General features: G+C 37.5%; 1 protein-coding gene and 1 non-coding gene across 5 annotated transcripts; one reads left to right on the top strand and one right to left on the bottom strand.

Annotated features, from left to right (window-relative positions):
• The first annotated feature begins 2,950 nt into the window (after positions 1-2,950).
• LOC105041847 (uncharacterized) lies at positions 2,951-13,168 on the top strand. 4 transcript variants are annotated; one of them, XM_029263576.2, is made up of 4 exons: positions 2,951-3,072; positions 3,179-7,104; positions 10,564-10,614; positions 12,943-13,168. In XM_029263576.2, the coding sequence occupies exon 2, from the start codon at positions 3,246-3,248 to the stop codon at positions 7,035-7,037; it is 3,792 nt and encodes a 1,263-aa protein (XP_029119409.1). In that variant the 5' UTR covers positions 2,951-3,072; positions 3,179-3,245; the 3' UTR covers positions 7,038-7,104; positions 10,564-10,614; positions 12,943-13,168. The 4 variants fall into 4 exon arrangements, with proteins under 4 accessions (XP_029119409.1, XP_029119408.1, XP_019704871.1 ...); XM_029263575.2 differs by lacking the exon at positions 10,564-10,614; XM_019849312.3 differs by lacking the exon at positions 12,943-13,168 and having other exon boundaries at positions 10,564-10,809.
• Positions 13,169-14,656: 1,488 nt separating this feature from the next.
• On the bottom strand, positions 14,657-19,104 carry LOC105041848 (uncharacterized). Its single transcript, XR_012139751.1, has 3 exons — positions 19,086-19,104; positions 18,473-18,888; positions 14,657-15,371 (listed from the first exon to the last, which is right to left on the bottom strand). It is a non-coding gene; the product is annotated as an uncharacterized protein (transcript).
• Positions 19,105-26,896: the final 7,792 nt, after the last annotated feature.

A 26,896-nucleotide genomic window follows, 5' to 3' on the forward strand; every position in this document is an offset into this window, starting at 1 on the left:
TTTCTAGAAATTATTTATCTTAAAGAACGACTATGGAAAAAAATTAATTTTATCATGTTAGGTTGGAGATAACTTTATATGAAAAATTACCAAATTTTTAATAATACCTTTGGATAAATAATTTAAGCAATGATTTTTATTTTTTATTCGATCCATATATTGATCATTTATGGTCCACTTACATAAAGGCTATCAATATGAGATATTTCGATAGAAATATATTTACACAAGTCAATAAATATTTTTAAATTAATTATATATTAAAAAGTATATTTTTATTATAAGTAAATTTTATTATATTTTGGTATACAAATAAATATATTAATTATTATGACTTATTGATGATTATAAATATTTGTTAATTATTTGTTAATAATTAATATTTATAAATAAATATATTAATACATTAAATAAATATTATTGATCAATATTTTAATATATTTATAATATATAATATAATAATGATATAATATATATTAATATAAGAGAAAATTATATCTCTTCAGGTTTGGGCCTTACATTTAAACTCTAAAAGTTTAAAAATGTCAATTAGCTACTAAACCTTCAAATTCATTATAGTGTGGCCTGACCGTCTATTTTTATTATAAAATGTTCTAATAATTCAACTTTTGTAAAATTTTAAAATTATCATTAAAATTTTAAAACGATCATTCCTGTTAATTTAGTAAGGGGCTCTTGTTTTAAGTGCGAATTGAAAAGGGGTGCTTAAGATATGCGCAAGTGAATGAATGACGAAGCATTAAGTGCTTTTAGAATTGTGCAAGTGAATGAATGACAAAAGACATGGTGCTTTGAGATCTATGCATATCAACAAATGATAAAAAATGGAGCATTTTGAGATTTATAAAAGCGGATGGATAAGAAAGGATAGAATGCTTTGAGATCTATGCAAGTGGATGGATGGTAGAAGATAGAATGTTTTAAAATTTTAAGCTAGTAGATGAATAATAGAGGATGAAATATTTTAAAATCTATATAAGTGGATAGATGATAGAGGATGGAGTGCTTTGAGATTCATGTAGGTGGATGGATGATAGAGGATGGAATATTTTGAGATTTATGCAGGCGGATGGATGATAAAGAATGAAGTATTTTGACATCTATGCAGATAGATAAAGAATACAGGATGGAGTGTTTTGAGATCTAAGTGGATATATAACAAGAAGAAGTACTCTGAGATCTGTGCACATGGATGGATGATAGAGAAAGGAGCATTTTGAGATCTGTATAGATGGATAGATGATAGAGGTCGAGCACTTTGAGAACATTATAGGCGCACAAATGATAAAAGATGGAGTACATTGATATCTGTGCAAAATAGATGAATGATAGAGGATACGGTACTATTTGATCTATATAGATGGATGGATGAAAGATTATGTAGCACTTTAAGATTTGTGCAAACAAATAGATCATACAGTATTTTAAGATCTATGTAGATGGATGAATGACAGATGATAGAGTACTTTAAGATCTATACAAGTGAATAGATGATAGAAGATGAAGTACTTTGAGATCTATGCATATGAAGGGATGCTAGGATTGATTTGAGATCTATGTCAATTGTAGATGATCGAGGATGAAGTACTTTGAGATCTATACAGATGGATGAATGATTGAGAATAGAGTATTTTGAAATTTATACAAGCAGATGAATGATAAAAAATTGAGTGTTTTGAGATTTGTATAAATGGATATATAGTTAAAGAACGAAGCACTTTGAGATCTATATAGATGGATAAGAGAGGATGCAAAGCTTTGATATTTCTACAAGTGTATAGATGATAGAGAACGAAGTATTTTAAGATCTATACAGGTAGATGAATGGCAGAGGATAGATTATTTTAAAATTTATATAAGTGAATAGATGATAGATGATAGAGTGTTTTAAGATTTTTGTAGGTTAATAGATGATAGAAGTAGATTGGATGAATGTAAAGGATAGAATACTTTGATATTTATACAGATGGATAAATAATAGAGGATAGAATACTTTGAGATTATATGAAAGCTATAATCCATCCTCTTCGAGATATTTTTATCTTTTTTCTCACTTTATTAACGATGTTAAGATCCAATTGATGACTAGTCATATTATAATGAATTTGAAATTTTGATGAATAATTGATATTTTTAAACTTTTAAGATCCAAATATAAATGGCTCAAACTAGGATATTTGCATAACTTTCTTTTAAATATAACTAATATTAATTATATATATAATTAATATAATTTTATATAATAATAATAATTATATAAGTGAATGTATTTTTATCAAGAAATGATAAATATAAATTTTCTCCACTTGGTAATCTAGTGTAAAAAAATAAATACCATCTCTAATGGTATTTGTTTTATCTTTTTTTTAAAAAAATAGATATGAGACCTAATATTTATTTTACCATCTTTTTCGTCTACTTATTGTACCAAATACATAAATAACTTTCTGATTTATTTTTCCATACTAGATTATCTTAATCAAACATGCCTTAAGGGTAAATTTAATATTTTATGTAATTTATTTATTTTAAAAAAATTACTTGGTTGTAGAGGTAGAATTAGAGGTGGTAATCAGGTCAGATTGGATGCTGGTCGGATGTGAGTCCGATTAAAAATTTGTCAATATAAATTCTACATGTTTATTAAACGGATCAGATGTGAATCTGATTTATTTATTTAATAGATAATTTAATTCGAGCTATATAATTTATTTATTAAATAGCTGAAATCAGATACAATGAATTAAATAAATCAAAATAGATTAAATAAATTTTAAATATATTAAATAAATTTTAAATAAATTAAATAGGTTGGGTTATGATCGGATCCTTCACGTGAGAGATGCAACCCGAATTCAAACCCGAACCCGCCCCCGGACCCTGTAGTCGGTGGAGATAAGCGGTGGAAGGCATCGGACGGTTCAGGTAGCTGAATCCATAAAACGGTGAAACCGCCCTCTCTGGCTTTGTCGTCCCTAACCTTATCGTCGCCCCGTCTCATCTTTTGAGCTAAGAACCGTGATTTCTGCAAAACCCTAGCTTGCGGAAAAGGTCCTCATCGTCCAAAACTCTAATCTTCTTTTCTCTCCACCGATTTCTCTTTCCATTTCTTCTTTCTAGGATTTTAATTCGATCTCTTTCCGTTGTTTCTTTCTAGGCTTGTTTCTTGGGTTCCGGGTCGGATTTCTAGGTTTTAGGTCAGGGGTTTCGATCCCACGATAGGAATGGACTCCCTGGACGCGGAGATCGCCCGGGCCCAGGAGGAGCGGCGGAAGATGGAGGAGGTGGCGCCGCTCACCTCCGTCACTTTCGATGCCGACCTCTACGGCGGTGACAACCGTTTCGAGGGCTACGAGCGCTCCATTCCGGTCACCGAGGAGGACGACGACCAGGACGCCGACGGCCGCGATCTCGCCCGCCGGATGGCCTCCTACACTGGTCCCAAGTCCCTCAAAGAAATACCCAGGGGCGCCGAGGCAGAGGATGACTCCGGCTTCAAGAAGCCTCAGCGGATCATCGACCGGGAGGACGACTACCGGCGCCGGCGGCTCCAGAGAATCATATCGCCGGAGAGGAACGACCCGTTCACCACCGGGGAAGCCACGCCGGATCCCTCGGTGAGGACCTATGCTGATGTGATGAGAGAACAGGCGCTCCAGAGGCAGAAGGAGGAGATGCTGAAGGAGATCGCTAAGAAGAAGGAGGAGGAGAAAAATAAGGTGGCAGCAGAGCCGGCTCCTCCGGCCCAGAAGAGGAGGAACAGGTGGGACCAGTCGCAGGAGCCCGATGCCGCAGCCAAGAAAGCGAAGACTACGTCCGATTGGGATGCTCCTGACTCGACTCCTGGGATAGGGCGATGGGATGCGACTCCAACCCCTGGGAGGGTTGCTGACGCCACTCCTTCGGTAAGGAGGAACAGATGGGATGAGACGCCGACTCCTGGACGATTGGCTGATGCTGATGCCACGCCTGCTGCTGGTGGAGCCACCCCTGGTCTAACCCCAACAGGCATGACATGGGATGCAACTCCCAAGCTCGCAGGCCTTGCCACCCCTACGCCCAAGCGCCAGAGGTCGAGGTGGGATGAGACCCCAGCAAGCATGGGCAGTGCCACACCATTGCCTGGTGCCGCAACCCCAGCAGCTGCATTCACTCCCGGGATTACTCCGGTTGGTGGGGTTGATCTCGCAACCCCAACCCCTGGGGCTATCAATCTGCGTGGCGCCATCACTCCAGAGCAGTATAATCTGCTGAGGTGGGAGAGGGATATTGAGGAGAGGAACCGCCCATTGACCGATGAAGAGCTTGATGCGATGTTCCCACAAGAAGGGTACAAGATTCTCGACCCACCTGCATCTTACGTGCCAATAAGGACCCCTGCGAGGAAGCTATTGGCTACGCCTACTCCCTTGGGCACTCCTCTTTATGCGATCCCTGAAGAGAATCGTGGGCAGCAGTTTGATGTTCCAAAAGAGGCTCCTGGTGGGTTGCCTTTCATGAAGCCTGAGGATTACCAGTATTTTGGGGCTTTGTTAAATGAAGAGGAAGAGGAGCAGCTCTCTCCAGAGGAGCAGAAGGAGAGGAAGATCATGAAGCTATTGCTCAAGGTGAAGAACGGGACGCCGCCACAGAGGAAGACAGCACTTCGGCAGCTCACAGATAAGGCCCGGGAGTTTGGGGCTGGCCCACTCTTCAACAAGATCTTGCCTTTGCTTATGCAACCTACCCTTGAGGATCAAGAGCGCCACCTTCTGGTCAAAGTTATTGACAGGGTGCTATATAAACTAGATGAGCTGGTTCGGCCTTTTGTTCACAAAATTCTTGTTGTTATAGAGCCTCTTTTGATTGATGAGGACTATTATGCTCGTGTGGAAGGGAGAGAGATTATTTCCAACCTTAGTAAAGCAGCTGGTCTTGCCACTATGATTGCTGCAATGAGGCCGGATATTGATAATATTGATGAGTATGTGAGAAATACAACGGCAAGGGCTTTCAGTGTGGTGGCTTCTGCTCTTGGTATTCCTGCTCTTTTGCCATTTCTTAAAGCTGTCTGCCAGAGTAAGAAGTCCTGGCAAGCGCGGCACACAGGTATCAAGATTGTGCAGCAGATTGCAATTCTTATGGGATGTGCTGTTCTTCCGCACCTAAGGTCCCTCGTGGAAATTATAGAGCATGGTCTCAGTGATGAGAATCAGAAGGTGAGAACTATTACTGCCCTGTCTCTTGCTGCACTTGCTGAAGCAGCTGCACCTTATGGTATAGAGAGCTTCGATTCAGTGTTGAAGCCTCTTTGGAAGGGTATTAGATCTCATCGTGGGAAGGTTCTTGCTGCTTTCTTAAAGGCAATTGGTTTTATCATTCCTCTCATGGATGCGGTATATGCAAGTTATTACACAAAGGAAGTGATGATTATACTGATCCGCGAGTTCCAGTCACCAGATGAGGAGATGAAGAAGATTGTGATAAAAGTTGTCAAGCAGTGCGTGAGTACAGAGGGTGTGGAGGCAGATTACATCCGGAATGACATTCTTCCCGAGTTCTTCAGAAACTTCTGGGTCAGGAGAATGGCTCTGGACCGCCGGAATTACAGGCAGCTTGTGGAAACAACTGTGGAGATAGCAAACAAGGTAGGAGTTGCAGATATTGTAGGAAGAGTTGTGGAGGATCTTAAAGATGAGAGTGAGCCTTACAGGCGTATGGTGATGGAGACTATTGAAAAGGTTGTTGCCAACTTGGGGGCTTCGGATATTGATGCTCGGTTGGAAGAGCTTCTTATTGATGGGATTTTGTATGCCTTCCAAGAACAGACAAGTGATGATGCGAATGTCATGCTGAATGGATTTGGTGCTGTAGTGAATGCCCTTGGGCAGAGGGTTAAACCTTACCTTCCACAAATCTGTGGTACCATAAAATGGCGTCTGAACAACAAGAGTGCGAAAGTCAGGCAGCAAGCAGCTGATCTTATATCACGGATTGCCGTTGTCATGAAGCAGTGCCATGAAGAGCAACTGATGGGTCATCTTGGTGTTGTTCTGTATGAGTACCTGGGTGAGGAGTACCCTGAGGTCTTGGGATCTATTTTAGGAGCATTGAAAGCCATAGTTAATGTTATTGGTATGACTAAAATGACACCACCTATCAAGGATCTGCTTCCCAGACTGACCCCCATCTTAAAGAACAGACATGAGAAGGTCCAGGAGAACTGTATCGACCTTGTTGGTAGGATTGCTGATCGTGGTGCCGAGTTTGTCCCTGCCAGAGAGTGGATGAGGATCTGTTTTGAGCTTCTTGAAATGTTGAAGGCACACAAGAAGGGTATCAGGAGAGCGACTGTGAACACTTTTGGATATATTGCAAAAGCTATCGGGCCGCAGGATGTCTTGGCAACCCTTCTGAACAACCTGAAGGTACAAGAGCGTCAGAATCGTGTGTGTACTACTGTTGCTATTGCCATAGTTGCAGAAACTTGCTCTCCATTTACGGTTTTGCCTGCCCTTATGAATGAGTACCGTGTGCCGGAGCTGAATGTTCAGAATGGGGTTTTAAAGTCTCTCTCTTTCCTATTTGAGTACATAGGAGAAATGGGCAAGGATTACATATATGCTGTTACACCTTTGCTCGAGGATGCTTTGATGGACAGGGATCTTGTTCATAGGCAGACTGCTGCTTCAGCTGTTAAGCACATGGCTCTGGGAGTTGCTGGGTTGGGTTGTGAGGATGCACTAGTTCATTTGCTTAATTATGTGTGGCCGAACATATTTGAGACCTCTCCCCATGTTATAAATGCTGTGATGGAAGCCATTGAAGGGATGAGGGTTGCATTAGGTGCTGCTGTCGTTCTGAATTACTGTCTTCAGGGTTTATTCCATCCAGCAAGAAAAGTTCGGGAGGTGTATTGGAAGATCTACAACTCACTGTATATTGGATCCCAAGATGCACTTGTGGCTGCTTATCCAGTGTTAGATGATGAGGAGAACAATATATTTAGCAGGCCAGAGCTTATGATGTTCATTTAAACATGCCATGAAGTCTAGAAGCTTCTTACACATTGAAAAATATTTGATGCTTCTGTTATATAAATAGGTATGTTGGCTAAGCTGTATATCTAGTGTTGTTACTAGCTTAATCTTCTTTCCCTTTTTGTTGAAGTTGGGAACCTGCATCCGTTCTACTGCTTTTGTTTATTTTTCCTTCAAAAACTTGCCACTGAGGTTACTCATTCTTAATTATAGAGATCTGTTATTAAGTATCAAAATTCTCTCAGATCTCTGTATTTTCTTTGGCAATGATCTTCACTTGCCTTTAGGTGAAGAAAAAGATAATCTTCCTGATGAACACATGCTGGATAGATATGGCTTTCAGGATTTACAGTGATGGAAAAAGATTTAGGAATATAAAGTTCTTTTTTTTTTTAAAATAATTGGAGGGAGTGGGTTGTGTCTCTGTGTGTCGAAGTTTTATCATCTCTGTGTTATTTGAGTGATGGGCTAAGTTTTGTTGAATAGGGTATCTGATATGGGCTTGCTGCTGACTTTACTAGAAGGGCTTTTGATTTACAATTTGTTATAGGACATACCAATTATTTACACGGTCTCAGAAATGGTATGACTTGTGCCTCGCATTAACTGATGTAAAGATGTGAATTAAATAACATTAACTTAAGCCATGGTACATTTAATTTTAGGCTGCAGAAATGTGCTGGTAGGTTTGGTCAAGAGTTTGTTAGTACTAGTTGTAGGTTCAGTTATTAATGTTTGTCAATCTATATACTGAGTATACATAAAAGAAAATACGGTGAACAGAATAAAATGGACTTGTTATGAGGTGCTGGAATCAAAAGATAAGCTATCTAATGATTGTTAGAATGTGTGTTCCCTAGGATTTTTGATTGGATTCAACTTTGTGAGAGGTCCATCTGAAATCTGTCATGTTGAACATAATATATGAAGGAGTTGATGTTCTCTCCTGTGTGTGTGTGTGTGTGTGGTTGGGAGGTGGAGGAGAGCACTGGTATTGCTGTGGGTTTTGGTGGACTGATGGAGGGAGGGAGGGAGAGCGGGAGAGAGAGAGTGGGAGGCAATTACTGTTAAGGATTCATTCTGTCTTGGTTAATCAGTAATGTTGACATTGGTAATCTTTGCTTGCTTGATTTATTGCTACAAGGCAATAGAGGAGTCCTGCTGCAAAAGTAGTGAGGGGAGTCAATTCTGAGCTGCAATATGGTTTATTTGATTTGCCAAGCCCAAACCCCCTGTCCTGTCACCCCTAAAAAGGGGAAAAAAGGAATAAGAAGAATAAGAAAGAGCAGAGATTAGCACGAACATGCATTAAGTTCTTATTATGTCTCATGCTAAAATGATGGCATGTTGAGCTTAGTCCAATTTATTGATTTATTTGTAAACTTGTGCCATTCACTCTTTGCTGCGGAAAATTGATTGATGGAATAATTTAGATAAAATCGGTTTCTTCATGTTATCTTGCAGATTTCCCTCTGTTATCATTCAACTTAACATGGACACATGTTCTTACTGATGCATTGTGGTGCGCATTTTGATTTTTAATTATTATAGAATTGTGTTCCATGACCTTGATGAGGCTTAATTAGTTCTATACTCTTCTATCTTTTGTTTTGTGATAGTTTAGTCTGGTATTATGCATGGTGTTGAGTTGGCCCTAGCAAAATTAGAATTTTATGAATAGGCATGGTATATGACGGTCACAAGTTGTAAAATAGGAGACTCTTTAGTGTTGGTTTTCTGAAACCTGTATGACTGTTTTCAGCTCAACAGGCTGATCGTTACTTTTTCCTTTTCTTCTCCCTTGCTTCCTCTCTCTTTCTTCTCTTGTTCAGAGAAGGATAGGCAATTCAGTTATAGCTCATCAGAGTATTAACCCCTTTGTTAGCAATTATTGAAGCCCTCATACTGTGTAAAAATTGACTTCCTGAATAATATCCTCATCCGCTTGTGTATGCGTTCTAAAAATCCCTTCCCTGTCTTTCCTTAGAAGTGCTAATGTGGACAGGGCTCTTAAAACTTGAATCTTGGCCATCTTGATAGTTTGCCAATACCAATATGTGCAAAGTGCTTGTTTTATCTAATGCAAGATGATTCGTTGGAAATTCTTGGAAATAGCTGATATACTCATATCTCAGTTGGTTTTATTGGAATCATGGTATTGGAAAAGTGGTAGACTTAGTGTTAACGGTTGTTTGTGCTATTTTAAGGTGCTATTTTAAGGTGTTAATTTTAGTATCAATATTTAGAATTGTATGTGAGAGATCACAGAATCTTGGCAGATGCATCGTACCTACTTGCTGATATTTTGAGTTGATCTATGAGTTGTACAAATTTCTCCTCTTATTGACAGCGACAAGTCATCATTCATCAAGATAGAAGCCATTCTTGCCTTTGTCCTTTTATGTGTTTGAAGCACCAAAAACTTATCTCTCTGCTTGTATTGTTCTCATGTCTAGACCATATATCAGGACTCTATGGGCTAGAGATTCTAAGTTCCGATACTAACTTGATTCAATTAAGGATGGTAATCCTTCAATCTGTTCAACTTGAATCTCTCGAATAAGCTAATAAATAATAAGAATTCTACAAAGCAGGTCTTAAGCCCTTTATTTTTTATTAATTTTTTAATGATTCATAGATTCTGGTGTGTATCATAGGCGGAAAGTGGAGTCCATCTTTTTTCTTTCATTTTATTTGTTCTCGTTTCTTCAATACTATGGAATATGCCTATCTAGTAAGGTCCTTTTTGACTATGCTTTTTCTTCTAGTTGAAAGAGGAGAACATGTAAGTTTTCTACTATTGTTTGATTGCATTCTTCTTTTAGTTATAAGAGAATGTCGACTTCTCTTTTTCTATGCTACTGAAGTCTAGCCTAAATTAGGTTGGCTTCCTCTCCCGATTAAGATCTCAATTTTTATGACCAATATTGAGATATTCTTCCCAGATTATAGGTTATATGGTTTCCTAAAGGTTTGGTTCTCGATTGAATCTTCGATACGGTATTTTTTTGCCCTTGAAGCTTGTCTTAATCTACTCGAAGTGGCCAGATTGGTCCAGGTGGATCAGATGGTCATCCTGGATCAGTATTGATGGAGGGTGGAAGGAGAGAGCTGCATGTGACAAAAGGTGGTGGTCTCCATTATTCTAATTCTTGCTCAGTGTGTATAGTTTCAGTGCACTTTTTTCTAAATTGTTGTTCATGAGGCTTGTTTTGGCTGTAAAGATCAAATTATATTTCCTTTTTGATGCTTTCTTGTGGAATATCATGCTGGATGGGTGATTTCCTATTCTGCCTTTCAATTGTCACTCGTTGGTAGATTGTCAGCAAAATGCATTGTTTAAATTTTCAAGACTTAAGCATGCCAAACTTCATTGTCTAGCTCTAAATCAACATTACTGTTCTTGTTTCAGCTAAAAGAAGTTTTTAGTAATTTAGTTTGGTTAATTTTCATTTTTTTGTTTGGTAGTTCTGGAATTCAAACTTGATATGTTGACCTTATGAGAGTTTGTTTGGTTTCGTAGGTCTCTGGCATGGCTTTATGGTTCTGAGTTACCTCTCCATGACAATTGGCAGTTGAGTTTTGCTTCATAATGCATCTGTACTGTGTCAACTAAACTGTCAAATAATGTCTGTGGACATTTTATGGTGGTTGGTTTCTGTTCTTCATTTTGCTAATTGGCTAGTGAGCTGCTGCAGGCAGTGGTGCGGACTAGAGAAATTATAGTATTAAATGTTGACAAACTCCTTAAATGAATTATCTTTGATCATCATCGTGTATTTGTGTGATGGGTGTCTGGTTCCTTGTGTTGCTTGCTCCATCGTATATCATTTATGGCATGTCTATTAGATATTCCACTCTTATATAGGCTTAGTTTGGAAGCGGGATAGGCTTTTATGGGGATGACTTGTGTCGTCTCTGTAAGGTGCAACTTATACCGGAATAGATTGGGATAAGCAGGGATTAGAAAATTAGATTCTAGAATAAGTTATTAAATTCCTATTTAGTAATTACTTAATATATATGTGCAGGCTATTTTTTGGATAAAATATATACGCATGTGTTTTTTTATTTTTTATTTTTTATCAATATTTTTTAACAAATGTTTTTCCTAATCAAGGGTAATTAAAAACAGAGATATTACAGTTCTGGGGAATCAAAGGGAACCACTGATTCCTGGTTATTTTCAGTTTGAGTGTACCATTGGATTTTTTTCCCTTCCAGTTGATTGTTTGGGAGTTGGGGTTAATTCTGTTATTCTATCGATTACTTGCTTCTCAGCTTTGGTCAGAGTAATGCTACCTGCTGCAACTTCCATCTTTGACAATGTACATGTATCAAGCAGATCTGATTCGAAGCTCCGATGGATTATATGCTGCTGTAATCTTCTTAATTTCTTGAATAAATTTGTTTTTTTTTATTCATCTTTATCTTTCTGTCTGCATTGCACCTCTCATGGTAAGTACATTAAAGGAGTAATCTGTTTCAAACATTAAAAACAATGTTTATAATTAAAGTCCTTGCAAGTCTATTATGAATCTCATCAAAAGAAAGTACAAAACATAATACTCAGCAGCTACCATTGAGTAGCTTTATATGTTAAGTGGCATCATGGAAGGGTTTGTTTATGTATCTTGATTGACTAATTGAATTCTCCATGCTGTTCCAGGTTACCATTCAGAAGGAAATATTCATTTGTCAGATCAAATAGCTTCTTGTTATTAGGATACAGAAGTAGTAGTTTTGAAATTACACCCTATCTTATGCATTCTGAGTTAGATTTAACTGATCTTCATTTTATTTTTTTTTGCTTTGTTTTATTACATATCCTCGCCATAATTTACTTTTGCAAATTTGCTTCTCACCAGGACCCCTATAATTAATACGTACGCATACACATCCATGGATGCGTCTGCACATGCATACATGTGTATTTGTTTATACTAGCATCAACTGCAGACTTGCTCTTACCAAGGCTTCGGTGACACTGTTATAGTCAGTTTGTTTATACATTTGTGATTGTTTATACTATATTTCTCATCGGCTTTTTGTACCAAACATGGTAACCCTGATAGTAGGTCTATTTTCCCATACCAGATTACCCCTAACCAAATAAACCCTGAAGGGACCAGAATAACTGATCTCATTCTTTTCAAGGTGAAATTGGAAACAGTACAGTTGTATATTTTATGCATTTACGTTTTTTGATATATTAGTGATATCCTATATGTGCTACTTTGACCTATTTGACTAAAGACTCTTGCTAAGGGGGGACTTGGTGCTTGAGATATTTGGGGGAACAAAATAAGATGTTTGTCCGTTGCTTGTTTGTCCATCTTTTTGCTTTCATTTTATTTGTTCCTGTTCTTCAATATTATGGGATATGCCTATACCAGTAAGGTTCTTTTTGAGTAGGATTCTTCTGCCAGTTAAAAGAGGCGAATGTACAAGTTTGCTAGTATTGTTTGACTCACATTCTTCTTTTAGTTATGAGAGAATGTCGGCTTCTCTTTTTTTATGCCAGTGAAGTCTAGCGTAAATCAGGTTGGCTTCCTCTCCATTATTCTAATTCTTGCTCAGTGTGTATAATTTCAGTGCACTGTTTTTCTATATTTTTTGTTTACGAGGCTTGTTCTTGGCTATAAAGATCAAATTCTATTTGCTTTTTGATGCTTTGGTGAGGAATATTATGCTAGAATGGGCGATTTTCTATTGTCTTGCAAATGTCACCTGTTAGCACTGCTAAATTTCATTTTCTAGCTCTAAATCAACATTACTGTTCTTGTTTCGGCTAAAAGGAGTGATTAGCAATTTAGTTTGGTTTAATTTTCATTTTTTGTTTGCCAGTTCTGGAATTCGAACTTGATAGGTTGACCTTAAGAGAGTTTATTTGGTTTTGCAGGCCTCCGGGTGGTTCGATTCACTTCATATTCCATCCTAAATCCTGTGGCAATCGGCTGTTGGGTTTTGCTTCATAACGCCTTTGTAAAAAACTGTCAAATAATGTTTCTGGTTTTATGGTGGTTGGTTTCTGTTCATTTTGCTAATTTGCCAATGAGCTGCTCCAGTCAGTGGTGAGGACTGAAAAATTATGGTATGAAATATTGGCAAACTGCTTGCATGAATTATATTTGATCATCATTGTTATTTGTGTTATTTGTGTGATGGGCGTCGGGTTCGTACAAGCTATTCCTTGGCCTAGTTTGGAAGAAGGATAAACTTTTTTGGGGCTGACTTATTTTAAGGTACGGGTTATACCGGAATAGATTGGGGTTAGAAGGGATGAGACAATTTGATTCTAGAGTAGGTTATTCAATTCTTATATATACATATGTATGTATACATATATATGTACATATGCATGCAGATATATATATATATATATATATATTTGTGTGTGCGTGCAGACTATTCTTTGGGTGAAAAAATATACGCAAATATATTTATACAACTTTTCAGTCTTCGTGTTGCTGTCTGCATCGCATCTCATGGTAAGGACACTTGTCAACGTTATTTTGCCACAACTTTGTAAGGATTACGTGAGTATATTCAGCCCCTCTGTCAGATCTCGTTCTTTTTTTTTTTTTTTTGGGGGTGTGTGTGTAAAGATCTCCGTTCAGTTGAACGAGCTTGACTTTGCAGTAGGTTTTTCTATTTAACACTCCTAAACATAAAATAAATTCTATTTAAGTTTGTTAGAGTAGTTAACATTTGCTATTACCTAAATTGTTTCTTGTTTAACAATGTCTGTTGTAGCGTTAAGAAATCAGACCCTTCATACAGATCCGAGAGGTCTACAGTTCCACACATCTAACTGAATCCAATCCTGATTCAAGCATAGGATCCGAATGAACAAACACTTGCACAATCCCCTTAAGGGACTCTATAGTTGGTCTTCTAAACTCAATAATTCCTCAATGAGAAATTTTTGTGTATCATAGGCAATATAGAATGCGCACCGTCTGCAGTGATTGTCTTGCGCATGGAATTGAGATGTGGTGCATGAATTTTTTTCTTTTTTCGGTTTTTTGCTCAATATCCCGACCTAAATATTCTTCCCCACGCAAACAGCTTCCATAGTTCATGGGCTACAGATCACCCATGGGCATCGTATGTTCTCCAGCTCAAACAAGACATCAAATAGCTGCTTTCCAGGGTTAATAGACGTCCGATCCACAATTATGCAAATGATAGTATCTTTTTCTTATTCTCTTGAGAAAGATTTTAAAACTCTATAACCTGCCAAGTATAATGAGAACATTCTGTTAATTAGAACTAGAAAGAGCAAAAGCCACTCTATTAAGAAAAACACCTCCAAAGTCCAGCTTCCTTTATGATTTCCAAAGCTGCATATCGTTCAATTGAACCAGTAAAAGACATCACAAGGCACCGCATATGTACTCTATCATATACAGAGACGGGATGAATTAAGTATGGTGCAGAACTTCATGCAAAATCCTATTACCACGATCACGGACAGAAGTATCACTGTTAAACCTCAATTCCACAATGTAATCCAATCCTGAACCTAGCAGTGATTAGAAAATAGCATAATGGCATCAAGCAGAAGGTCATTCAATGCAGCATTATGAAAACTATGCTAAAAGATAGCTAGATTTAGAGCAAACGCAAGCACAAGGCACCATTTAGATGAGATTGCTGACAAGAAAGAAGCCAAGAGACCATCTAGATTACCAACATCAAGTTTTCTGCAGACAGAACAAGTAAGAGAAGCCCAACCGTATAAATACCACCACCACCACCAACATTTTGACGTCATCATCTTGGCCACCAACACCCATGATCCAAAATATTTGGGACAAGGAGCAACCAAGGCAAAGGACCTACTACTTCCTCTTGTGCTTTTCGCTGGGGCTAATGGACGAGCTTGAACTGACCGCACCTTCAAGATCTGTCAAGGAAAATGATCTCATCGTGAAAGAGAACTTTTCTGGCGGGGAATTTTCAAATGGGGCTGCAGCAATTATGGCAGCAGCTTTGCTACGTGGATAACGGGGAGGGAGAAGCCGAGATGGGTCATGCTCCTCTTCACTGCTATTGCTATTGCTCTCAGAGCAGCTCATCGAGATGGTGGAGGCCGATGTGCATCGGCTGGAAACGGCAGGCCTTTTGGAAATGCCACCTTCCATGCTTTTGAGCTCGTTATTGTGAGACCTCTCATACATAATGTTGAAGGCAAGAAGATTCTTGCGCTTGCGGTTGTAAGGATTCCCTGGCTTGGCAAGGTCCTTGGCAGAGGAAAATGAGGACACATCTGCCAGGTTTGAGAAAGATTTGGATTTGCCACGGTAGAATCTAGAGATGCCATGCCTGCCAAAGAGGGAAAAGAGGCATGTGGTTAATAAAGAACAAGGCTATAACATGATTTGAGCAATTGATTATGTAAAATAGTGACACTGGCTATGATACACAATTGGAAAAGCTGCCAAAGAAAAACAAAGGCATGTGGTTAATAAAGAATGAGGCTATAACATGATTCGAACAATTGATTATGCAAGATGGTGACACCGGCTATCATACACAATCAGATAAGAACTCACAGACACACATATCCAGTTGATTGGTCACCTTTTATTGGGCTGTGACCTCAAACTACACTGAATATCACATATCATCCAGACAACAAAATTTTGGAACTCACTAAATCAAGTTATGAACAGCTCAATGCATTAGAGACAATGAAGGATCAAATATCCCTAGTTTTGGCTCATTGCCATAGGAAGCAACGAGGCATTAAAAATAGCAAGACTACAAGGACCTAAAAGGACATAAACATGTGTTAGGTGGCATCTGCATGAAACAATACATGCTCCATCTAATCATTTGATTGGGCAGTTCTCAGCAGCAACCTGCTTTCTAATTTCTGCGTGACAGATATCTCAATGTTGAATTAGGTTGTGAGATGATAGAGCAGTGGCACAATCTCATGCAAATTAAGTCAAGTCATGCTGAAGAGACGAGTGGAATGGAACATGGAAGAAGCCTTACCACCCTGTGGGCTGTGAATCACTCCTTTGTATTTAATAAAAATACGACAAAACATGCCAGTCTAACATCAGGCAACCTAATGCACATCTCGTATTTGTTTCACAGGGAAGAAACTGACACCTCAGTTCTTGACAGAAAACCACTTGTTGGTCTATACCAAAAAATCTCTTGGTAATGAACTTTGGTCACTAGCAAATTAGGTCATCAGGTAATAGAACAGAACATCGTCATATACATGTTACATATATCTCGTGTTAGCATGATGATGGAATGTCAGACAGCGGTTTAATGAACTAATTTCTTCTAATTAGTAACTCCATCTCATGTGACTCACTGTCTGGCAACCATTTAATAGAAAACAAAAACATGACAGCCAACTAATTTATCATCAAGGAAGGAACCCGTTTCCAACATTCAACCTAAGGAAGTATTTTCCTAAGCAATCTCTAAGATATATTCTCCAAAAATGTACATGGAAGTTGTATTCATCTAGGTTTCGGCAAAAGCATGCCATCACAAACAATTTAAACCACACACCCTCAAGCATCTCATAAATTAGAGCCAGAAATTACAGTAAAAGAAATCAACTGTCAGCTGCTAACAATTACATCCCCATGATAAGATGCAAGAGCAGAGTAGGGAAAGGCCTAGCACAATAATGAATCAAAAAACAGAGAATGACATCTCAATGGGTTTCTGCATGTTCTTATATTTTCTCACCCAAAAAGGCATTATAGTTGATAAGAAATCATCAATAGCTTATCTTCTCTTCTTTTTATTTCTTTTCCTTTACTTTCCGATGACTACCTGAGCTAATGTGTATATGTATATATATGTATGTATGTATTCATATTATAATAAGAAAGTGCTAAAAAAAACAAGTTAACATCTCTTCAGATTCCGGACTTTAGATACATTCCAGACATGGGGATCCCAAAGCAGCCAAACTCTACCTCTCGGGCTGCTATCATATTTGAAAAGATAGCTACAATCCTTCCAGAATTTAATAGCAACCATACAATACTTGTTTTCCTGACTTTTGTTTCAACAAAACCCTGTTTATGGTTTATGCACTTAATTGACTAGTCTCCTTCCTAAACTAGTGTCCAAAATCAACTATTTTGTGACCAACAAATTGAATTAATTCACTTCGAAACAAGTATACTTCCTAAACTAAAAGGATCATGCTGACATTAGTTTTTTCTAGTTCTGATGATCTTGTGTGCTCTAGGTATACGATATCTACCAAAACCAACCATATTCAAGACTCTATTGTCCAACTTGGCAGCGAAAAAGCTTTTTCCACAGCTAGTAAATGATTTTCAAATTTAATTTAAATAAAAGTTGTCTTTAAGAAGCCATTTGGTTAGGGATAATCTGATATGGAAAAATAATTTTCATGTCAAATTACCATATTTGGTATGAAAAATGGAAGAAAGAGATAGTAAAAAAATTGGAGGGCCCCATGCTTATTTCCAAAGAGAGAGAAGGTAAAATAAATATCATGAGAGGATTGGTATTTGATAAATTTTCAAATAACAGTAATCCATATTTAATAAAAATATTCTCAATAAAGCTGCATATGTAATTATTAAATTTATTCTGATGTCTTTTTAAATTTATTCAATAAAAAAATTTTATAAAAAAATTAAGATAAAATATATATTATGTAAAGAGCTATGTGATTATAGTCATTACATAAAAATTGAAGATGATAATGCTATCTTAGTATTAAAAAATTATTTTAAGTTCAACAATATATTTATAAATTTGACCATATTTCTATGTAGATTTACCTCCAACCAAACGTAATAATCTTTTTTCAATATAATTTTTCAGAGTAATTTTTCAACCAACCAAACATAGTAAAAATTATTTTCCTCTGTAATCATTTTCTCAAATAAATGATTCCTAGGAATTATTAGATTACCTGAGATTACCCCAACCAAATGGACCCTAACAGTATTATGAGCAAAGAGATTGAAATTATTAGAAAATTTTCGAAAGGAAAATCAAGAATATAACGAACTTTCTAACTACTTGCAAAATCTCTTTCTTGTAAATTTATTTAATCGCATTTTTTGAGAAGAAAAAATTTTTGCACAAAGAAACGCAAGCACAGCAGCAAACTTGAGAGAAGATTAAAAGAAGTTGAAAATAATTAAAAAATTAGAGAGACACACAAAGAATCAAGACCGTAACCAATGTTTAGAGTACTTGCATCCTTTTCTTGATAATTATTTTTCAACCGTTTTTTGATCACATTACTCTAATATTTTGAGGAAATTACAAACCCAATTCAAGAAGAAAACAAAAACCAGAAAACTCATCATAAAAAAATTAAAAAAAAAAAAGCTTTGAACTAGCAATGGTTAAAAAGAACCAAAATATCCCAAGAAAACCGAGAAAACAAGCGGCGATACCTGATCGGAAGCGAATCCTCCAGCGCGTCCATAGTCTCCATCGGCCCCTTATACCTGCTCTGCACCTCGGTCTCCCCGGACTCGTCCCCGTCCGATGCCGAACCCGCCGCCGAGCAATCACTATTCCGCCCGATCGACGAGCTAAACGACGACTCCCCCTTCCCCTCCTCCACCCCCCTCCCGCCACCGCCGCCGCCGCCTCCGCCCGCCGATCGATCCGCCTCCCCTCCGTCGACTCGTAGGTCGGGAAGCATGGGATCCCCCCGCCGAACTCCGACCCCCCGATCCCGTTCCTCCTCTCCAGCGCGATCGACATCCCTCCGATCGCAAAAGAATCCCGGCGATGGACTACAACTTAATTATACACCCCACCACGTTTCACCTACCGAACGGATGGCCCAAGAATTTCTCTGAGTCTTAGCGAAATAAAAGAAACAAAAGAACCCAAGTAATCCCATAAGACGGAGCAGTAAAATGAGCGATAAGAGGCATTTATAGTACAATTTCTTATTTCTTTTTTTTATAATTCCGTACTATAGTAATTAACAGCTGTTACGAATAAATTTGACACAGATATTGGTGCGAGTAAAGGAAAGGGGAAAGGGGCCGGGACCTTATCGGCTTATCAGGTTGGCCCGGGATCCTCATCCTCCAGTTCATGCTTTTCTAGAAAGATTTTTTTTTTTTTACTATTTATAGTACGGGATGGGATAAAGTTGGCCTATAGATCTATGTTGTCTAACTTATAGTTAATTTAGAGCTAGCTGCCCGAATGAACTGCCTCGCTGCCCGTTCCTTGCGGCCAAGGCAACCCCATGAGGTCCGGTGATGATGCCACGTGTAAGCTTGTCTAAATTGGCGGTCCAATATGCAGCACGTGGAAGCGGACCACTCCCGCCGCCTGGCACCGAAGCGAGGCTTATCCGAAGTTGTACGGACAGGGCTCGGGAAGGGCCTGCTGAGCTCTTCATAGGAATATCTATGCGGGTGTCAGATTGACCGTCCGTGTCTAAAGCTGGAATCATCGTGTCCGCTATTACCTTTGGGTCTCTTGTCTTGCGACTTCGGGCAACATTACCGTGTGCCACGACCAGGCCACCGTCATGTGGACGGTTCGGCGGCCAGGACTTGTGGGAAGATATTTTCGATTTATTTATTTATTTTTTTTCCATTTGGAGGGATTATTTTTTTAATCGGACGGCTGTGGAATTCGGGACCACTTGAGGAGAAATGGATGGTGTCTGATCGTCCGTTTGTGCAAACGCGACAGCTCTTTCGGCGCTTGGGGAGCATATAGATTGGATAATGGATAAGAGTGTTTCGTGGAAGAGAGGAATCTTATATGGAAGATTCCTTGACGGACCACCGAAGAATGCCTTGCGCGCATGTGGACCATATTTTTCTTCAGCAGAGCAATTAATGTTATCGCGTATCTCATGGGACAGACTCCACGGCCATTTGAATTATCTAGGTGCTCAAGGATAAGCTGAACTGCAACTATTCATGTTATCTTGATGAAAAATCTATCACTTCATGAAAGGTAAGCTAAAAGAAAGGTTTCAACTTTTAGCCATGGTTTGGTATGCATCAAATCAATTTAAGCTATTTTTAGGTCTCTGGTGAGAAATGACATGGTTTTGAATTACAAATTCTTAATGCAATTATCACAAGTTGACAAAATTTACTAGCCTCTACATGATGAGTATTACATTTTGGATGCCTCTAATTTTGCTTCATTGTAACAATTTGAAGATCTTAGAGAAACTCAAGAAATTTTGGTAGAAGAGAGTTTCTAACCACACCTAGCTAATTATTGGTCAATATTAGGATGTTGAGAAAAATCTAATCCAGAATGTAATTGTTTGCCCAGAGGAAAATGAGCCAAAATTTCTTCAGATATTTTTATAACAAAAATTTAATAACAAGAACCATATAGATTATAGATGCAGTCTAATTTACGATGGTGACTTGATATAATAAGGCTATCAGATTTCCCTGAATTTCAGCAACACTTTCCATCAATGGTTGGATATGATGGCTGAAAATTTTCCTTTTAATTTAGGTCAAGCATATAGTACATTTTAGGTGAAAGATGACTGAGATATAGGATTCAAATTTATTGAGAGGAATATTGGTATTTGTACCCTGGCCGTCAAAGATGCCTAAAATGTGGTTCAATCATAGCTGACAAATTAGCATATATTCAAATATTCGTAAAGTTGTTCAAATAAGATCTATAAAGGGTAACCTAATATTTCTTGCATCTTCAAAAAAACTTTTCTTAATAAGGGTTTAACATATTCAACTATTAGCTACTTGATTGCACTTATACTTTCAAGGTGGTAAGCAAATCCCTTGGCTATCTTGTTCCAGTAATTACAAGTGTTAGATCGTATTTTTGCACAATCTTTTGCCTTTTATCCTGGATCTCTTGCATATTTTAAAAATTATATGTTTCCTTGACAATGAATTCTATACTAACTAATAAAGCATTAGTGTTGAATTAAGAACCAATCCTAAAGATATAATTATATTTAGAGTTAATGCAGCCTGGTAGAAATTTTGGATCCTAAAAGAGATTAAATAACAATCATAGATGTGACCTTGAAACAGATGTGGAAAACAAAAATAAGCTAATTTTGCGAGCTTTATGAAACAATATAGGAGAAATGGCCAAATCATGGACCGAGCTAGGTTTGCAAAGCATGAGCAAAATCATGCATAATCTAGGTTAGCATTTGTCATATTAAATTACTTTGGCTCTTGGTATTTATAATATTTTTCACCTATTTGACTGGAAGATATCTGCATTGTTGTTGTTTGTGCATTTTTTTTTTTTAATGTAGAATATGTTTGCTGGATTGGGAAAAGTTTGGATGGTGAGAAAAATAAAATAATATACAAATGGGTTCCTAAAATTTAAATGAATTTTCTCTTCTCTTGATAAATTTTCCCACAGTTTGATGAAAAACCAAACATATGCTTATAACCTAAACCCACCAAACTGACAAATGCACAGCTCCCTTTTAATTTCTTCTTTGTTGGTGTTACACAAACATATTTTCCTAGTAGCGTGATGGTAAGCTGTCACAAATTTACTAACTTTTGAAAGAACTACATTTAGGGTGTATTTGATAGGAGAGGGTTGCAGTTTGGAATTAGAATGGGAATAGGTGATTGCTATTCTAATCGTTTCGTTGGGAAGAAATCCATTTTGATTTTGATTATGGAGTGCAATGAGAATGGTCCAATCGATCAAAACTCAATCCTCACTTTCTTTTAGGGATTTAAATTTTCATTCCGATTCTGATCACAAATCAATTTCAATCCATTTCGATTCTGATTTCAATTTTGATTTTAGTCTCTAACCGAACACCCCCTTAATGAGTGAACTATGGATGAAAGGTAAGTTGATAGGACTTGAACGTGTAGATTGCTATTATTTTTCTATTTCATCTTTTAAAAAAAAAACTTATGGTTTAGGGGTGTATTCTATTGCTCTAGGTATAGGCGCATGAAAAAATTGTCTACTTGAATTCATCTGTGAGAGAATCTTTTCTATTATAGGGATATTTAGTTTGTAACTGAAATAGAAATTGAAATGGAAATCGGAATCAGAATGATCAAATCTTCCAAATATTTGATTCATTGTTAGAATTAGAATTTAAATAAAAATTTAAATTTTTAAGAAAGAATGGAAATTAAATTTTAGGTAGATTGGATCATTCCTATCTCATCTTGAAATCAGAATCAGAATGGGACTCCTCTCAATCAAATAGTTGAAATAGAAATTACTTGTTGCTATTTCTATTTCAGATTTCAATTCTTTTCAATCAAACATCTCTTATATTTATTCAGATCTATATATTCTTTGATATTAATCAATTTTTTTTTTTTTTTTTGATTCCGTAAGCTCTTATCCTTTGGTTAGGAAGCAATGGATACGGCTATTGGAACAATTCTTATTCCTAAAATACAGCCAGCGGACATTTAACCTGCATTATATAAGCATTAACCATGACGTATATAATCATTTCACACTTGCTCTGTGACCCTTCTCACACAACTACACTATACAAAGTTACAGTGGCCAATAATTGTTATAGACATGATTCGTTGGATAGCAGTCATGTTGCAATTAAAGCCACGGATTTAGATTCTCCTGTCATGTGCGTGGTGGTGATCGATGGATCCTTGTGGGCTGCACGTATCGCTATCCTGACTTGATGCCCAGTCACACCCGACAACAGGGCTCACAGGTGGAGCAAATCCAGAACCGGACAGCTATTCGTAATCCACACGTGTCATGCTCTTACTTTTTGGAGATTGAGACCACCTGATTCCATCCAGACAAGTGGCATCACATTGAGTTGACACATCATCACCGTATTGGAATATTCTACCCCAACCTGTTTGACCAGGTCAAGAACCGACTCGATCGCCTCGTTGACGATATGAACAGGTTGACCAGTCCAACAGATAACCATGGGCTGGATTTTGCTCCGATACTCTAAAAAATATTTTAATTTTTTTATTATTTATTTATTTTTGATCATCAGATTAAATATGATCATTAAAATTTTAACTTAATAAAATATCCATATGCATGATTAGGATAGTTAATATTTTAAAAATTATAATTATTTTATATCATAATAAAATTATTTTTTTTGTCAAATAATCTTCTCTTTTTTTGTAGATCTATAGAAGGGCGTTGAACACGGAGGAGCCACGAGTGCCCGGGATTGGTGGTGGCAGAGGTGGCAATGGCGGCATAGAGAAGTCGTGGAGGGTCAGGTGGTGGCGATGATGGTGACGCAGAGAAGAGGATAGGGGGAAGGGGGTTGGGGGAGCATAGAGCGGCAGCGGATATTGAAGAGAGAGGGGGAGGGATGCGGAATCGAGAGTGGAAGAGGTTGGTGTTGCGGAGGGGCTTGGGGGGTGGGGTTGGTGCCACAAAGGAGGTGCAGGCCGTAGGGGAGGCATGCGTAGAGGAGCATAGGAGGTTAAGGGGATTTGTAGGGGGCCATAAAGCGACAGCGGACTTCAGAAGGAGGGGCACGGAATCGAGAGAGGAGGAGGCATGGGCCGTCGAGGGTGGGGGGAGGGTGCAGAGCGGTGGCGAACACTGGAGGGAGGGCACAGAAACGAGAGCGGAGGAGGCACGAGTCGTCAGGGGTGGAGGGTGTGTTAAGGGGGTGAGAGCAGCGACGGATGTAAAGGGGCATAGAATCGAAAGCAAAGGAGGTTGGTGGTGCGGACCATCGGGGGGGTTGGTGGCACGGAGGAGGCGTGGGTCGTGGGGGGGGGTTGGTGGCACGGAGGAGTCACGGGCCATGGGGCGGGGATATGTGCAAAGGAGCGAAGGAGACTCAGAGAGGCCAAGTGGTGGTGCAGATGAGGCGCGGAGGGTGAGGGGAGGAGCGTGGGGAAGCTATGAGTGGTATCGTGGGTTAGAGAGGTGAGGGGTGGGACGTGGTAAAGCCACGAGCAAAAAAAGAAGAAAGAAGAAAGAATAAAATATTATTTTTAAAAAAATAATAATAAAATATTATTTTAAAAAAATAATAATAAAATATTATTTTTTAAAAAATAATAATAAAATATTATTTTTTAAAAAATAATAATAAAATATTATTTTTTAAAAAATAATAATAAAATATTATTTTTTAAAAAATTAATAATAAAATATTATTTTTAAAAAATAATAATAAAATATTTTTTAAAAAAATAATAAAATATATAAAAAAATTAATATATAATATTTTAAATATTTTTTATAATAAAATATTATCAAGAAGTGCCATAATAAAATCTTGTTAGTTTGTATGACCTTAGATATCTGCACCAGCGTCGTTGCATTATAGTTAGATTCAATTAAATCCTACGATTTTATATGAGATTAGAGCAATTTTAGGGGGGATGTTATGGGAATAAGTATATGATGTTAAATATTAAAAAAGAAAAAAAAAAAGAAAAAAAAGGAAAGAAGTTCCTTCAAAAAAAGAAATATAGTTTTGGATTTTTTTGTCCATAATATAATTTCTTAAAACAAAAACAAACCAAATGGCACCCTCTTCCGGTAATTCCTCGTCAGAGAATTGCTGCCAAAGTATCATGCACCCAAATTCTTGCTCCTGGGTAGACAGGCATCACACAAACACAGACGTAACCTAAATCTATTCGAATTAATTATCCAGGTATCAAGATACAGAGGAGTACCAGCTTGAGCCACTAATTTTTTTTAATCTTACCCTCCTCTCACCGTTCTAGTGATAAGTTTGGGAGACGGACCCAAACCTTAGCCTTCGTGATAGCATCGCGGATCGAGCGAAACCCTGGCCGCCATTGTTCCAAGGCTAGGATTTGGCCAGCCAACGACCACGGTCCCTGATCCAGGACTCGCGCCTTTTTCTCCTCAGAAGAAAGAACAAACAGGAATAAACCCTCAGATACAAGTGATACATGAAAATCCCCTGCGATCTTCCAACGAACCTTCATTTCCTTATGGACGAATTCCCTCGGAAAGCCACGGCCTAGAAATTTGCCAACCAACGCATGCCTCCAATGATCCGTAGACCTTTGGGCCTCATCCTCTGAAAACGCAACAACCTCCGTAAACCTCCTTTCCGACAACGCCACCCCCTCCTCCGTTGCTTTCGAAGAAGACCAGCGAAATCGCTATTGTCCTTGAACAACTTGAGACCAGGACCTCCCTGGCGCTGTCTTTCCCACCGAGGAGACCAGCGGGATCCCAGACGAAGACGAACCTTTTAACCGGAGAAGACCCACAGGGTTGATCGCCAGAGGGGGATGTAGATCTCCTCCCTGGCACTGTCTGTCCCACTGACGAGATCAATAGGATCTCGGATGAAGACGAACCTTGGATGAACCTTTGATCCGGAGAAGAAGCCCTCTCTGATCTAGGTGAATCCCTTCGAAAATAAAACGATTTCCCCTCGAGAGAGATAGAAAACCTAGCTTCCCTTTCTCATTTACCACCCTACTTCCAAACGCGCACATAGTCGCCCTTCACTCGCCGCTTATTATTTCATACCTTCTCTCTCTCTCTCTCTCTCTGCAGTTAGAATGGCGGTGGCCTGAAGAAGACAAAGAAACAAGGTTAAATAAACAAAATTAGATAGATGTGTCAACGCTCACAATAATTAATTATATCCCGCATTCGTGCGCCACTTCTCCTGTGACCTCTAGTTTGGGAACAATCATCCAGCAACTATAACATCACTCTACATTGTTAAAATTGAAATTTATTATATCTATTAAATATTTTTTTATATTATAAAATATAATTATTTAAAAATATATTATGCTACTTTATATATTAATAATTATATTTCATAAAATTTTGTCCTTTTCTTTTGATAAAAAAAGAAAAATGAGTACCCTTATTTATTCTTTATGATATTTTTAAATTATTTTATTCAAAATTTTATAAATATCAATAAGTTCAACGTATCTCCATACTTGTATATAATTTTTCTTATGAGTTCTTTAAAATATAAATAATCTTATTATGCTGCAATTATTGAGCATCAATGGTAATATAAAACTTTCCAGTAGTTTTAAATTTTATAAACATTACATTTTTAATATAAATCTAGTTAGATCAATGACTAGGTCTTTAGCCAAATTGATCTTTTGTATCCTTCTTTGGTGTCAAAAATTAAACCTCAAATTAATGTATATTCTTGGCTAGTTGTGTCAACTAATCACATCTTTAAAGTGTATTTCGGATTTATTGGTAGAAGAAATAAAAACAAGCTATAAACTAAAATGTCAATTTATTATAATATTTTTTAAAAGATGCCATTCAAATAGTGTCCCAAATTAAATGATTTCTTATAGTGGATCTTGATATACCAGCTTGAATATGGTTTTTGGAGTTGTATTCAAGAATTCAATGTTTACAATCCTTTTAGCTTTTATATGGTTTTCTATGTATTGGTCATTAAATTAGTTTAGGCTTAAGCTCAAATATATATATATATGATCTTAAATTAACATAGTTTAAGAATGAGCTTAAGAATAAGATTCTCAAGACAGTCTTCATAAGAACTATGTGATCAGCTGAATCTGTTGAGGTCACTACTTGTATCAATAACTCTTATATATGAAGATGATAAGATTGCATGGAGATCAAGCACTAAAAATAAATTTTCATCAGCTTTTTTGTATAACTTTATTAATTCTAGAGATGGTGAAATACAAATTTAGCTTTACTTTATGGAGCATCAAGGCTCTCTTAAAAGTGAAGTACTTTCTGTGGTTATGTTGGAAGAAGAGAATCAACACTAAGAACGTCATTGGCAAAAAATTGAAAAAAAATCTAGGAGGTTATGTGTTGTGCCAAAATTCAATTGAAACAGTTGATCATTTATTTGGTGATTGTCCTTTCTTTGCTAT

The sequence above is a fragment of the Elaeis guineensis genome, chromosome 3 (assembly GCF_000442705.2).
Source record: "Elaeis guineensis isolate ETL-2024a chromosome 3, EG11, whole genome shotgun sequence".
Lineage (NCBI taxonomy): Eukaryota > Viridiplantae > Streptophyta > Magnoliopsida > Arecales > Arecaceae > Elaeis > Elaeis guineensis.